The following is a 16175-nucleotide window of genomic DNA, read 5'->3' as shown; positions in this document are numbered from 1 at the left end:
GACATGTATTGTTAATTTTAAATAAATTATTAGGAATTTGGCAATTGAAAAAAAAAAAAAAAAAAAGAAGAAGCAAATGAAGTCATTGGCCAGTTTACACACAAATTATATTACATATATAACACTACATACAAGACACAAGGGAAAGATCTTCATATCTATCTTTATTCATATAGCAGCACATCTTACAGAAATATAACTGCGGGAGTATACAAATGTACTGATTAAAGCAAAATACGTTTATTTATGCCAAATGCCGTTAGTTCATGTTTCTTCACAATGCTTAATCTCATTACACACTCATGAGTACACTGCTGTTAACCCTAGGACAAAAAAAAAAAAAAAAAAAAAAACAAGGACATTAATCACATCAAATAAAAGCAAACCAAATTTAAAACTGTGCAAGAGTGTGTTACAATACTCTCTTTTTAACATACACACACAAAATAAGATCACAAATAACTGCTGGTGATTGGGGTAAGCACTCTTCCAAACCTTGTTTTCAGTAAACATTTCACAAAAAGTCCTTCAAATATCATTACATTAAACCTGCTGCCCGATCAATGACCACCAGTGGATGAGAATGACAAAAATTACAATAAAATTAAAATGTGAGTTGAGGCTGCATGACAATTTCATGATATAAATGTTTAGATCTGATGTACACTGATGGATGTAGACTACACTGATGGACTGGTTAATGTCAACATGACCAGACAAAACAGTTTAAAAAAGAATCGTAGTTTTTTACTTCTGCAGTAAGTTAGTAACTCTACTAATTCCAACATGTATTTCATTATGTACAAAGGTCCTTTAGAAATAAGAGGAAAGGCTTGCAAAGGCACAAAGTACTTCCAATCAAAAAGCACAATATTATGTGAAGTAAAAGAACAAAAATACAACCTCTTAAAACATTAAAGTTCATATAAATGATGGATTTTTGCAGTAATGTTTTTGTTCGTTGTACATACAGTTTGATTTCTGATTTAAGCTGGATCATCAGTATCAAAAAACCAAGAACGGACTCGCAATTACTTATCAAAAAGATAGCGTTTCTGCTGCCTTGTTTTGAGAAAAAACTTTAGTCTTCATAATTGGTCCTTAGGTTAGATGTAGTGTGAATCTATATGCCCTACACCATGATTTAAAACACACACATTCTTTGACTCAGATTCTTTTTTAAATTTTTTTTACATTTTTTTTTATGGCTTTGTATGGAATGCAGAATCCAGAACATTAGCCTATATATTTCATAACACAAACAAATGTCTGGGTCATAATTCACCTCAAAATCAAAAGACAAAATAAGAAATTATGCTTTGCAAAAAAACAATAATAATAATAATAATATTAATAATAATAATAAAATGAAGCCCTTTTTGGAGTCATTAATTTTTTTTTTTTTTTCTTCTTTCTAGCATTATCTTCATGATAATTAATTAAAAAAATTGTTCGGTCAGGACCACAATGGGAAGAAATGTTTAATAAATGTAATTCAATACAACAAATACAACCATGACATACACTCACAATTTTACTTTTCAATAGAATTAAAAGTATTAGTATTTCTTTGACATTATGGTAATAATAATATCTTTTTTACATTATGGTCAAATTTTTTTAGGGCCTGGGGATGTGCTTGTCATAAAAATAATGTCACAATGCAAATAAATAACAAAAAATAGGTTCATTGCCATATTTGTTTTCTTTGTATGTTGGGGTGAAATATGACCCAGAGATGTATTGACAGTTTTAAGGAGATTCACCCTTTTGCACTCTATGCAAAACCACTTTTTTTTTTCTTTTTTTTTAATAATTCATAAATTGACAGTATTTGAATTTTCACCAACAAAACACATAACTATCTCCATTTTGTAACAGTGATGGGGACAAAAACATCTTCACTGCTCTGAATATTGACATATGAAGTACAGTACTGCAGGAGGAACAAAATTCACTTTTAAAATGTTTAAAATGTACACAGTACATTTCAAAATTCAGTCTTACAAAAATACTGTATGTATGCCTCACTTGCAGGTGAGATATTATGTGTTACTACAAAGAGAGCACGCATTTAACAAACTGCTACCTCACAAAGGAACAGCACAATTAAACCAGCTGGTCTACTGTTTACAATTTGTTATGCAAATTCTACATAAAGCACAACCTAAAAAAAAAAAAAACAAGGCAAGAAAGGGTATGTTATAAAATATAGCTGATGTATCAAAGCAAAAACATTTATGAAGACTTTAAATAGAACTACTCACATTATATCTACATGAGAATATTGTCAATTTAAAAGCTGCTTCTTGGAATCAAGTATACTGAAAATGTTAGGTAATGTTTTTAAAAATTAAAATTAAAATTGTAGGTGTCTATGAATAAGTAAAATGTCAAATATGTTTGTGATTTAATAAAATATTTTAGCAATGTGTGGGGGGGGTTGTAAACAATACATTAGTAACAAGTGGGGGCTCGTCCGGGATCTCTCACACCCAAGCCAGAGTCATGGGTCATACCCCTAGACAAACTTGGACATAACAATCAGTTATGACAAAATGTAGCAGCATTCTGTCAATGTGAATATTAAACTCTGTAGAACAGTGTAGAGAAACCTTCCAGTTAGGATACATGACTCTGAGTTGAATACACTTTCCTATCCACCAAAATTTAACTTAAAACTTGTATGACAAGATTGTCTTGCAGCAGTGGCATGAAACTCTTCGTTGCTTGTTCTAAAACAAGAATTTTATGATTTTTTTCAATCTTAAATAGCTGAATCATATAATAAAGAAACCAGTTTTAAGACGACAGATTCTAATGTATCCTGTCAAAATTTGCATTGCCAATGAAAGACTATTAACAATGGCTACATTTTTTTTATGTCCTTTCACCCCTAACAAGTGGATCTAAACAATGATGGGGCAAATTGTAACTTGGGGGTGAAAACAAACCAATCCCTTCTTGAACCCTCAGGTAATATGGACCTAACTGCCACTGTCCAAGAAAAAGCTGCCCAATAAAAACTCTCATAATATGTCCTTTTAAAGTACTAATGAGATGCATACTTGCCTAACTCAACAAATCTTCTTGCATGCTTGTGCTTACTGAATAATCTCCACCTACCACAACAAACATTTACACATCCCTAATAGGAATTCCTGTATAAAGGTTGGACCTCAGTTTCATTTAAATAAAAAAAACAGAATAAATAAAAATGAAACATAAAAGGTGGGGAGTGATATATATATATATTTTTACATTGGGCATTAATGTTATGATGTGAATTTTGGATGGATTAGAAGGACATGTATGCAAATAATAAAAAAAACATCAAAACAAACATTAAACATGGCTCATAAAATAAGCTATATTCTAAAAAAAAACAGTGAAGAGTAAATAAAATCGCACAAAACATTGTTTAGAACAGCATTATAACTATCAAAACTTAAAAAGCTTTGACAGCCAGTTAGACACATATGGGTTACTAAGCTAAAAGGGAGCATCTCCCATAGAAACTCCCTAAAGTGCTAAATATATTTCAGATTCATTCACAATGTATTAGTTATCTCGATGGCGAGAGAGTTGAGTTGTGAACTGTATTAGGTCATTTTATATTAAAAACAGATTAATGATGCCAATAAATGGAGATTAATGATGCCAACATATGGAGAAGATTCAGGTGGAAGTCAAGAACACAATACAAAGTAGCAAAGTGCCAATATACATTATGGGTCAGTTGATATGTTGACATGCCAAACATTGGCTTCAATAAAGTGGGCCTTTAAATGTCCATCAAGAGAAGGTAACATGTCCCACTTAAACAACATATTACAAGCTTTCAGAAACAGAGATATAACTGGAAACACCTATTTGACAGTTGTTAGTTTAGACAATACCTACATAAAATGTAAAACAAAAACAAAACAAAAAACATTGAAAAGCAGTGAGGACGGTGGTCTACTGGAGTGAAGTTTCAAACTAATTATCTTTAATGGTCCAAGAAATCCCTAGGGAGCGTCTTGGCTTGCTCTTGAAATCGTTCCAGAAGTTCGTCTATCTTATCCTCAATGTTGCTGGACTGGTCCAATAAAGTTTCAATCTGTGCACTAGTCTGAAGTTGGCTCTGGTTCTGATCCGAACCTGGATGCCCCATGGTTACAAGTTGATCTGACAATGTCGGACCAGGAGAATTAATTAGCTGTCCACATTCTAATAAAAGAGAAGGAATAAGCTTTTTGAGACAGGCACATCTAGCCATTAATGTAACACCTAATGGACATTAATACAACATCTAAGGACGTGAACATATCGAGGCACTTAAAACATCTACCACCTCTAATGATGCTTATGGTGCGTTCATGCCATGTCGAAATTAACGTAATTACGAGATTTTATAAGGCATAAGAAGAAAAAGAAAAACGCGATGTAAACTAGGAATGCTATGAAAGCTCCACCTTGACATTCATGACATCATGTAAAAAGAACCAAATCGACAGCAGCATCAACAGTTAAGATAGTTTACACTTATTTTTGTTTGATATGCCATTTTATTTTAGTGTGTTTCATGGTGCACTTTGTATGTTCTTAAACATTTTGCAAGTACATGTAGAGGTGAGTTAAGGTAGTTATTCAAAATTTTTATCAACAACAAAGCCACACCACAGTTTCAGAATATGAGGATGTGAACAGCTCCAAGAAGAATCTTCAAGTTGCCATTAACTAATTACATCACATGATGACATAACGTGAAGGCACCAATAAAATCAACATGAAACGGCATCTGCAACCCATTTTTTAAATAGGTCGTATTTCTGATTAAAAAATATTTTATGAGAAATGTGGGGCAAGATTTTATTTTATCATTAGGGAATTGACTGTTACCAGTGGATTGTGAAAGAATACTCTTACTTTTAAGTAGGTTTTTCCAACCAGGACGTAAAGGCTGAAGCTCATTGTTTATTGTTCAAATCAATCATTATTTGGGTCATGGCATACATAATGTATACATAATTATTTTTCTCTAGTAAGACCTTTGATATTAGAGCAAAGATGTACTGCAAACATCATATTCTTGATTGTTTTCATGTGAAAAATATATTAAAAAATCCTTAAAACAAGATGCATTTACTTAACCTTGCTTAATAAGCAACACAGCAAAAGATATTTAGACTTTTTTTTTTTTTCAGAGAATGTATTTTAAATGTAAGTGTATTTTGTCTTATTGCACTAGCAGATTTTTTTCACTTGTTTTTAACTTTTTTATATTTTTAAAAAAGTAATCTGTGTTGAAGAAGTAATACAAGTATTTAGATTATGTTACTAACATTGAGCAATCTAACAGAATATGCTACAAATTCTATTTTTGTCTTCTGCAAAGTCAAATGGCAGCTGCCAAAAATAAAAGCACTCTTAATGCAATGCATTCATTTCTCAATTAGTGCAATCCAGCATGCTTTTTTGTATCAAATACATTTGTCATTAATATACTTCCATAAATATTTTTTATTTGCAATAACATGCACTGATCAGGTACATATATTAAGTGAATGGGGTCCTTTTTGATTTATTGTTGAATTTAAGAATAGCACTTACCACTGGGAATCTCAAAGAGAAACAGGCCTGCTTGTCCAGGCTGTCCAGGCTGGCTGAGAGTTCCCCCAATAGCTGTCTGAAAGAGTTGGCTAGGAGGTTGCTGAGTGGTTGTAGGCGTGGTGTTCTGCAGACCGCCCACTGCCACACCACCTGGTCCACTAAAGATGGTGGCTGCTGTGGCAGTTGGAGGTAACTCTTGAGCACTAACACCACTCTGGAGAGCTGAAATGGCTGACTCAGGCAAATAAAGATTGATGGAAGGTTGGTCAGTAGGGGAGACAGGGGTTACGCTGGTGGCACTGGGAACAACCTGCATAGGTTGCTGGTCCTGAAAAAGTTCTGTCTGTGTTGAAGGCATACTGGCAAACGAGTTGCTCATGATCGAAGTCTGATTTTGAATTGACATGGGCTCTGACGAGTCTTGTGGGGCAACACTCACAACACTGGCTTGGGGAAATATAATTGATGGATTCTGAGTTGGCTGGGCAAGAGGGACTGTGGGTTGGTTTGAAGAATTGTTCAAAGTAACATTTTCAGGACTGGGGACAACTTGCATGGGTTGCTGCTCCTGAAAGATATTCTCTTGGAGGTGATCATTTCCTATTGAACCTTGGTTCTGACTACTGAAAAGCAGAGCCTGGGGCAGATCATGGGGGTTAAGGGTCGTGGTACAGAACAATATGCCAGTCTGTGTTTGTTGCTGTGCTTGATTCTGGGATATTGTCGCCATATTTGTGAAAAGAGAGGCTTGCTGGGGTGTAGCCAACTGTTGTTGTTGGGGAGACTGTTGTTGTTCCATTGGGGTGGACAACTGGGGTTGTCCCTGAAAAATTGAGACAGTCTGGGCTTCTGTTCCAGAAGTCTGCATGGGTGTGAGGAAAGCTATCTGTTGTTGCTGCTGGTTCTGGTTATTATCCAATGGTAGCTGGCTAGGCAACACACTTTGCGCAATAAACAGACTAGTTGAGGAAGCCTGCTGCTCTGACGGCAGATTGGTACTTGTTAGCATGGTCATAGTTCCAGGAAATAAGGTTGCTTGGACTTGTGGCGCCTTTGTGGTTCCAAAGAGTACTGTCTGTGTGTCCTGCGTTTCAGTTAAGGGGTTATGACTCTGAAAAAGCTGCTGTGGAGGCGAGGGCTGGGACGATGGCTGCTGAAGAAAGCTGGATGTTTGAATGGTCATAAGACCTCCAGTCTGTTGGAATAGCGAAGTCTGCTGCTGCATTTGCTGCTGGGGTGGGTTCTGGAGGAAGCCTTCAGAGGGTTGTGAGAGAGCACTAGCCTGTGTGGAGCTTTGCGGATCGCTAGTGAAGCTGGGTGTGCACTGCATTTGAATCTGTGTCTGCAAGAGCTCTGACTGCAATTGCTGTTTTAGGCTCTCTAATACTTCCTGATGCTGAAGAGTTTCTAGATTCTTCTGATGCTGTTGCTGCTGTTGGATATTATCAAAAACCTTTTGATGCTGCAGAGTGACTATAGAACTTTGTTGCTGAATGTTCTCAAGAACCTTCTGGTGCTGATGTTGGTGCTGCAGGTTCTCTAAAACTTTGTGTGTTTGCTGTTGCTGCAAGTTACCAAGAGCATGTTGCTGGAGGTTTTCAAGGACTTTCTGATGCTGTTGCAAATTTTCAAGGACTGTCTGTTGATGTTGTAAATCCACTAGTGCCTTCTGTTGCTGTTGTTGCAAATTATCCAATATATTCTGCTCTTGCTGCTGCTGTTGCTGGTTGGTTAGGGTACTCTCATTTCCACCCAGCCTCAAACTGTTCATATTTTCCTGGACATGTTGCTGGAGACTCTCTGCAGACAGTGCTGAGCTGTAAAGCACAGAATTTAGCTGCTGCTGTTGTGCTTGCAGCTCTCGTACTGCTCTCTCCAGCTGTGTAACCCCATCTTGGGGCAAAAGTGTCTGAATCTGTGGCTGCTGGGATGAAGGAGACCGAGACTCTATGCCCACTAATACCATTCCACTTCCATCTGCACTGTTATCTTCCGGAGACAAAGTCTCAGGGGTTTCCCGCAGGAATTGCTGAGGGACCTGTGGAGGAACAGGCTGGAGAACTGTTGTGTCTTCAGATAAGGACACTTGGAATGATGCAGGTGAAGAAATGTCCTGCTTGGGAATGTTGGACATGGTTTCTTGAGAAGTACAAATCTGAGCCACTGGCTGTTGTGAGTCAACAGGTTGGAGAGGCACAGGGCTTGGAAAAGACTTACTGCCAGAGGGAAGGACATTACTTATCTCCAAGATTTGTTGGGTTGAACTAAGGTCATCTACAGGCTGGATTGTGAAAATGGGAAAGGTAAAAAGTTTGTTAATTTTCAAGCCCATTCATAAAGTCAGTACAAGTCACTATTGGTCTTCCTAAACTAGGTCTGAAGTATAGGATGGTAAGACAAAGATTGAAATTTTGGACAATGATAGGCTAACCTGTCAGAAACATCTAAACAAAGAGACTGGTCTTAAAATTGCAGTACCTTGAAAATGTTTGATGGTGTTGCATTGCAGGAGACTTCCATAGGTTCTTCACGTTTGACTACCGGTAACATTATGACATTGTTTATACAACTGGTCTCAGTTTGCATTGCTGTAAACAGCCACAAAACATATAAGCTCAAACTTTAAGAGTTTCACAATAAAAGGGTATGACATTCAATGATAAGCAGAAGAATATAAGAAAAAAAAAAAAAAAAAAACTTCTGATAATGCCACACCTTTTATCTGCTCTTCATAGGTGCAAGTCTCGACTGTGGCTGGCAATTCTGACTTCACTGGAATATCAACTTTCTCTGTATAAAAAAAGGTTAAAATAATGTGTTATGACTTTTTTTTATTTCTGATGCAGAGGAGCAATCTTAAATTCTGTCCGATCTAGGGTTGTCACCATAGCATGATTTCTGTAGATATTACCTATAGAAGGTAGCGTTGTCACAATACCTTAATACTATCTTACAGTATGATACCAGCTAAAGTATCACAATATCACTCATGTTGTATGACAAATGGGCTGAAAGCTTTTGCTATTCTGTCTTTTTTTAATATATATTATATATTAGAATATTGTTATACAAATTTAATGTAGGTCTGAGTCAGGGGGTCAGGGAAAAAACTGACAGCCAATCCCAGAACTGTAGTACAATGACATAGTAGACTGAATCCTTTAGTTGGAGCCAACATTTTGAAATATAACTCGTCTATCTGTCCGAGATAGACTTATTAGGCCTATAAGGGATTTTCTAAGAACACATCTATGTGCATGCGCCATACGGACACTAAGCATCTCACATTGGATGTGTCGCATCATAAACAGTGTTTTTAGGACGCTGTGTCGAGTTAGAAAAGCACCAACATTAGGGCAATTTTTCCACATAAAATACTTTATACTGTTTTTTTTTTTTTTTCATTTTAATGACTATTAAAGTTTTTTTGTATCATTATTCATGTTTAAATTATTTCCAGACCTCTTCTGAAGCAACGCATAAACAGCATTGTCATGTGGCACCTGTTACTTTTCTCAGAGCTGTTCATGATTAGTGCCCGACCGATATTAACCTTTCACTGATATATCGGTATCGCCGTATATTTTACCGATATGAAAACTTTTTTTCAGAATGTATAATGCAGAAAACAATGCTTTAGAACTGATGTCAAAGTGTAGTTTGTCCAGCAGAGTGCGCTCCGACTCCATTGTTTACAGAGCTGACTCTGAGCTGACGGTGGCTCTGCAGAGAGGGCGGAGTTAAGCGGTGTCTCGGTAAGTTAACTAGTTTGTGAAATACATACTGGAAACTTAAACAATGACCCCATTATTTTCCCTTTTCAATATAACTAATATAACATTAACCTTGTCCCTGACAACCATGCCACTCATGTCTGTTTGCTGTTAGCCAGCTATAGTTTGTCAGTGCAGTAAGTAATGTAACAGATCGAAAGGTAAACATCAGAGCATCTTTTTGCAGCTCAGCAGACAACAGTACTGGGGTGGATTGTGTCTGATGAGTGTTGATTTCATGCTATGTTGTTACGTAGTTGGTGAGAAACAATGCTGGAAAGTAAAATAAACAATGTCCGTCTTTTACTCTCCGTGACAATGAGCTTATAGCTAACTAGCTAATCACGTAGCTACTTTCAGTAACTACGTTTCCATCCAAGGATTTTTTGCGGAAAAAGTTTTAGCGCATCAAAATAAAGCTGATGGAAACGCAAATTATCGCTAAAATTTCACAAGTATCGACATAATTTTTTTCCGTTTAACTCTAACACATAAACTCTATGTCGTTACATCAAATGTCATGAAAAACTGGTTTGGAAACACTTTTCGTCGAGAAAATTGGCATTAACGCAAAAATGTAGTGTCACGTGACAGAATTTACCTCAACCGTTAGCCTGTGTTAATCATGACGACAAGGTATACATCCATAAAAGCCAATTTATTGTACGTGATTATGGATTGATCTGAACGGCATAAAGATCCGATCACTGCAAACATGACACTTCCAGGAGTGCCAATACAAATATCTCGTTTCAAGACATGCACATTGATAAGTGCACGGAGAACAAATGAATGGCCACTCTTTGCGATTAATTTAATCATGGTAGACATCCGTTTATTTATTAAAATTGCTTTTTCACACCATTCAAAATAATAGACAGCAGTCACGGAATTAGCACACAATTCAAAAAACATATAATTTCTGTGCACAAAGATGTTTTAATTTAAAATAAATACACAATACTAGGAGAAAATCTTCAGTGTGCTTTTTTGGAACACTAATATAGCCCAATTCTATAAAATTATTGTTTAGATTACTTTTTAAAAAAATGCTGGTAAAACTCCATGTATTAAATTAAATAAATTACCAAATGAAAAATGCATTAATTTAAAAAAATAAATTACCAAACAAAATTTGTTTTATTTTTAGACCTATATATGCCTTTTATTTAAACTTAAATTAGCCGTACCCTGTTCTGTAGACGAATAAAGCCAGCTGAATTACATTTTCTACACTTCAAGACTATAAACTATCAGAACTATTTGTCCAATGCGGAGTTCACTTTCAGAAAATGAGCTTTTAAACCTTTTCAAACTTTTAAATATAACCCTCTTTACCTCGGATCGCATTTGCCAAGCTTCTTCAGAAAATGTAAACTGCATTATGACGCTAAAATTAATTTTAAATGATAATCAAGTTCAGTTGGTCGTTAAAAGTTGTGGGACAAATATACGGGACATAATGCAGTTGAGATGGCAATGCTTTAGATTAGATGAATGTTCAAAATAGCCTAATGAATATCAGGAATGTATTTGTAAACCCTGATATTACACCGCAACAATTTTTCTTTAATAGCTGTGCACACAGCATACACATGGATGGATCGTCCTTATACCAAGACTGAAAATTTCCCCACTACTTGGTGCAGGTTGCCAGCTTGAACAGGGCCATGACGATTCGCTTTCTGGTCGGAACTGGTGACAACCTGCGATAGGCTCAACATCAGGACCAATATTACAGTGCTATCAGAAGGGCAAATGTTCCCTTTTGATTGCAATTCCTCATCTTCTGATAGCATTTATTTGTGAAATGAAAATGACAGTAAGCTGTCTAATTTCAATGAATTGTTTCAATATTCTCCCCATTTTACCAAAGCTTCAGAGGAAACAAATTAGGGACATCTGGGAGGCAAATTAACGATAAATACATTTCTGTATGGAAACTGCTTAAGGGCAGATTTCTTTTGCGATAAACCAAAACTTATGCGAGAGTGTTTTTTTAGGCATGACGTCATCACGCACACCATTTTTATCGGTAAAAGGCCATTTGAATGGAAACGGGCAGAAGACGGCAAATTTCGTAAAAAAATTACGCATTTTCACTTTGTCGATAACAAAATAGTGCGAAAAGTGGATGGAAACTAGTTGTCAGCTGAGTGGAAGCTAATGAGTAAACATGTATTCACCAAACTGTTTTGTTCAGGATTCGCAGTTTGGTACCCCCTTCAACCGAACAATTCCAGTCATTGCATTTATAAAATGTAATATTTAAAAGTCTGGTTTTCCACTGTTGAAAGTTTCCCCTGAACTTGTATAGCAGAATACAGTGCAACACCGCTGCTTATCTGTTTATCTTGACTCGGCAGTATTAATATAGTCAGCATTTGACTGATACTAAGCAGTAATACTGATGTTTATTTAGCTATTTATTTTATTTTTATTTATTCTTTATTTTAATGGTCAGCATTTGACTGATACTAAACAGTATTAATGTTTATTTAGCTATTTATTTTATTTTTATTTATTCTTTATTTTCTCAGTGTTCATTTCTAGAATTTGTTGACGATGTATAATGATGTCAAATATTCTTTGATAAAAAATATTTAAGAAATCAGCCTTCTTATATACACTACCAGTCAAAACTCCTTCAATACTGTTTAAAAAGCATCCCAGGGTGATACCTCAAGAAGTTGGTTGAGAAAATATCAAGAGTACATGTCTGCAAATTCTAGGCAAAGGGTGACTACTTTGAAGATGCTAAAATATAACACAGTTTTGATTTATTTTGGATTTTGTTTAGTCACAACATAATTCCAATAGTTCCATTTATGTTATTCCATAGTTTTGATGACTTTACTATTATTCTAAAATGTAAAAACAAAAATAATAATAATAATAATAATAACAATAAAAAATGAGTGTTTCAAAACTTTTGACCGGTAGTGTATATATTTGCAGAATGTCACTCCATAATATCATTGTTTCCTCGATGTAGATCTACTTAACAAAAAAAAAAGGAATTTGACTTCGACACATTAATTTTAGGGTTATCGCTTCGCATATCGATGCATTATCCAACAAGGTTATCGCATATTGCATTGTCCCTCCATATCGTGCAGCCCTAGTGGTCAGTTTAAACGTTTTAAATATTCAGAAATAAAAAAACAGGTTAATTTTTTATATATTGAGGCAAAAACAGAAAAAGAAAATGAGCCATGCCCATGTGTTAACCTTTTCCCAGGCCTAATGGCCGACAACTCTGATGAGTGTGCAAAATATCATGAAAATTCAAGCATGCCAAGTACCTCAAAAACGTGAATATACATAAAAAGATTGTCACACATGCAATGGTTATTTTATTATTGTAAATACTGTACCACTGTTTGAACACTGTGGTACCAGCAGTATTTTAAAGCTTAAGTACCACAGTAGTACTGTGGCACCGGTATACTGTGCAACACCAATACAGGACGAAGGTTTGGCTCAGGAATATTAATTGTGGTTTGTAACGGGACATTCAATGTTGGTTACGAAGGATGATCAAAGGACTATCAGAATGATCAAAATAATATTTAAGAGCTAAGTCTTCACTGCAGCAGTATTTGATACCAAACTGGCAAGACTCATTTGTTGGCTTAATAAGATTTAACCAAAAAGGACTGCCCTGGTTCAACATCCTTATTCTTTCCTGCAATAACATTTAAATCAAAGAATCATAGGCCAAACACTATCCCTACCGCAAACCCAAACACTACCCAGACCCAAATGATTGGTTGAAGAATATCTTTATGTCTCTAACTCCAGCCCTAACCCAAAAATCTGACTGATCCTAATTGTGTGTCCAGGATTTTTCAAGAGAGAAGATACAGTACTTCTCTTCACTCACAGCAAGCACCACTACAAAATATTTCTCATTAATTTGTCTGTGGATATCATACATCTATACTCTCTTTACCAACCTGTTAGAGGGGTGTAGGTAAAAGGCTGTACATCATGTGTTCTCCCTGCGTCTGTCACCACGGCAATCCCCACTGACACTGGGGAGGTCGCTGCCTGGTCATGATATGGAGGAACCTTCACCACTAGATGATTCTGAATTGAAGAATATGTTTAAAAGATGATTGAGACCACGACATTTGTGAATGATAAGCATTATCAAAAGAAACAAAAACTGCGACAATTGATATCCTCCTGACCAGGAACACTTGCCTGATGGAAAAGTTCCATGTCAATTTCTGCTTCAGCCTGCCAGCCACTCTCATCTGAAATAAATTATTTTGGAGGTGGATTTCATTTCATTACAAAAATAAGCTAAAAACACAAATCGCACACAACATACATTAAGGCCCAAAACTATTTTACACAAATACAGCAGACACTTCTAGCTATGCCTAGCTCGATTTCACGAGTTGTGTTCCGAAATGTGTCAGCACGATTCATAATGTTACATAGTGCAAAAAGCACCGTAGTGATAATTGTAATTACTATATTTTGTGTTTTATAGTTTTATTCGTTTATATTTAGTATAGTGCTGTCAGAATTAACGCATTAACGCATGCAATTAAAAAAGTTTAACAAGTAAATTTTTCTCAATCACAATTAACGCATTTACCGTTAATACAGCATAAACATTAGTGTGAAGGGCGGAACCTTTGTAATATGTCTGCCCGGAGTCATTACACTGACACACAAACAGACACACAACAGGGCCAGAGCCCTTCTAAGTTGAGCCTACAAGCTTACCATAACATAGCATAACGCAGCTTTCCCATTGACATTCTATGGGCGGTATAGTTGTAACATGCTTGTTGACCATAACACTCCTCTATGATAGAGCCGCAGAGGTTGTTAGTCCATTAAATAAAATAATTGCTGACAGCGCTTCCCTGTCAAAAATAATGGAGAAAGGAGCTCTTAGCGCAGATGGGACTTGTGATAGAAATCAAGTTTTTTTCAGCCTATGTAAGGTGCATTTTAATAACTGTCACCAAAACACAGAATGTGAGGTGTTTGCAAGTGCTTTTCATGGTGAGTTCAAAGCAGCGTTCGACACTGGCGGAGTTGACACTCTGACACGAATCATGAATGCAGCTTCACGATTGCTGTAACTAAGCTGATAGCCACAGTCTACCGGCAGATTAATATTGTGGAGGATAAGTGTTTTAATGCCCATTGTAATGTATATGCAACCTATGTGGAGACTAGTTATTTCAATTAGTCAAACTCCCACTTAGACTTAGGGAAACTTAAACTGAGATTTTAGTGTTACTTGAACTGGTGATATTTTAGTGCATTTCTATCTATATACTGTGGAAGGCTTTGTTGGAAAATGTTAATAAAGCATTGTATTGCTACAATTTTTTTTTTGTTTTCTTTCCTAAGATGGAAATTAATGCATTAATGCAAGTACATATAGCGCCAAAATTAAGCACAAAATCTGCGATTAATCATGATTAACTACAAAAAATGATGCGATTAATCGTGATTAAAATTTTTATCAACTAACAGCACTAATTTAATATAAATTGATATGTTCAATTAAATGTTGTCACCCAAAAGGTTTAGTGTCACCTTAATAAAAAATATATTTACTAGGTGATACATAAATAATAATTGATGATATCATCTGATTGTTATATATTTAAAAATATTTTCTTCTTTAAATAGCTTCAATGTAGTTAGCCAATTCTGGTTAGAAACTTGTAGTGTAGATAACTTTTTTTTTTTTTTTTTTTTTTAAAAGAGTAGCTTGACTGTAGTTTAACTACTTTAAGTTGTGAGTAGCGTGTAGTTTAGGCCACGTCCACACTAATACGTTTTCTTTTGAAAATGCATTAATTTTGCTACGTTTTGGCCTTCTGTCCACACAGAGATGCCGCTTCTGTCCAGTGAAAAACTGAGCTTTTCCAAAACGCTTTCCCAAGTGGATACATTTGAAAATGCTGTCTTTGCAATGTAATGTGGACAGGGACAATGGAGATTTTCAAAAACGTTGATGTAATGAGACGCACTCATGTGATCCATTCATCCCAAAACAATCAAGATTGTGGCACATGCTGGAGTGTTTTGCCTGCTATCCACTTTGATGGTGACGTTAAAGGTCAATGTAACTTTGTACAACCTTCACATTGCATTCCTTTAAAGGCGACGGAACATTTACTGAGAATTGCTGACTGGTGACAGGACATGAGGACAATTGCATTTCAGACCGTACATGGAAATGACCACGCTTATGTTTTTTTTTCCCCACCACACATGCAGTAAGGTGATTTAAGCGTGTTCAGACATTTCAGTGTGGACAAGCAACTTTTGGAAAACATTTCAAAACGGCAGTGTGGACATAGAGGGTTTCGAAAATGAAAATGCCGTTTTCAAATTTATCTGGATTAATGTGGATGCAGCCTTAGGAAGCTGCAGTTTCAAAGTAGTTTCCACAACACAGGGAAACAAAAAAACAAACTTTCAACATTACAATAAAAATTATAAAAGATCTTTCATCAACATGTTTATAGCTAGCTACCTATTTAACAACACAGTCGTTTAATGGCACAGACACTTCCAAGGTACAGTAACTATCGATTGCAGTGCAGTGGGCAAACATTTGGATCTGCATTTGCATTCAGGCCAAAGAATTGTAATACCTGAAGAATTTTCCTGAAAAACAACTTTGGTTCCTTTGAGGAAGTTCTTGCCGATAATAAAGACCTCCTCTCCTCCTGCCACAGAGCAACTGTGAAGACTTTTCTTTAGGATTTCAGGCACTCCAGCAGGTTGAGCTGTGAGAAAAAAAACAACAAAAAAAAACAC

The 16175-nt window shown here is 35.9% G+C and overlaps 1 protein-coding gene across 6 annotated transcripts in view; it reads right to left on the bottom strand.

The window, feature by feature from the left end:
- Window positions 1–263: 263 nt before the first annotated feature.
- nfat5a (nuclear factor of activated T cells 5a) overlaps window positions 264–16175 on the bottom strand; it is a 52040-nt gene continuing 36128 nt past the window's right edge. For 5 of the 6 annotated variants that reach the window (XM_051690329.1, XM_051690333.1, XM_051690332.1 and 2 more), the window contains 7 exons: window positions 16010–16144; window positions 13578–13630; window positions 13328–13460; window positions 8311–8385; window positions 8074–8183; window positions 5596–7876; window positions 264–4212 (listed from right to left, as the gene is read on the bottom strand). In XM_051690329.1, coding sequence (XP_051546289.1) covers window positions 3992–4212; window positions 5596–7876; window positions 8074–8183; window positions 8311–8385; window positions 13328–13460; window positions 13578–13630; window positions 16010–16144 — 3008 coding nt within the window. In that variant the 3' untranslated portion in view covers window positions 264–3991. The remainder of the gene's footprint in view (window positions 4213–5595; window positions 7877–8073; window positions 8184–8310; window positions 8386–13327; window positions 13461–13577; window positions 13631–16009; window positions 16145–16175) is intronic. The other variant, XM_051690331.1, reaches the window with a different exon arrangement.

Source organism: Myxocyprinus asiaticus, chromosome 46 (genome assembly GCF_019703515.2).
Source record: "Myxocyprinus asiaticus isolate MX2 ecotype Aquarium Trade chromosome 46, UBuf_Myxa_2, whole genome shotgun sequence".
In the NCBI taxonomy this organism is placed as follows: domain Eukaryota; kingdom Metazoa; phylum Chordata; class Actinopteri; order Cypriniformes; family Catostomidae; genus Myxocyprinus; species Myxocyprinus asiaticus.
The sequence above is the reverse complement of the archived record's forward strand: the minus strand, read 5'-3'. Positions and strand labels throughout refer to the sequence as shown.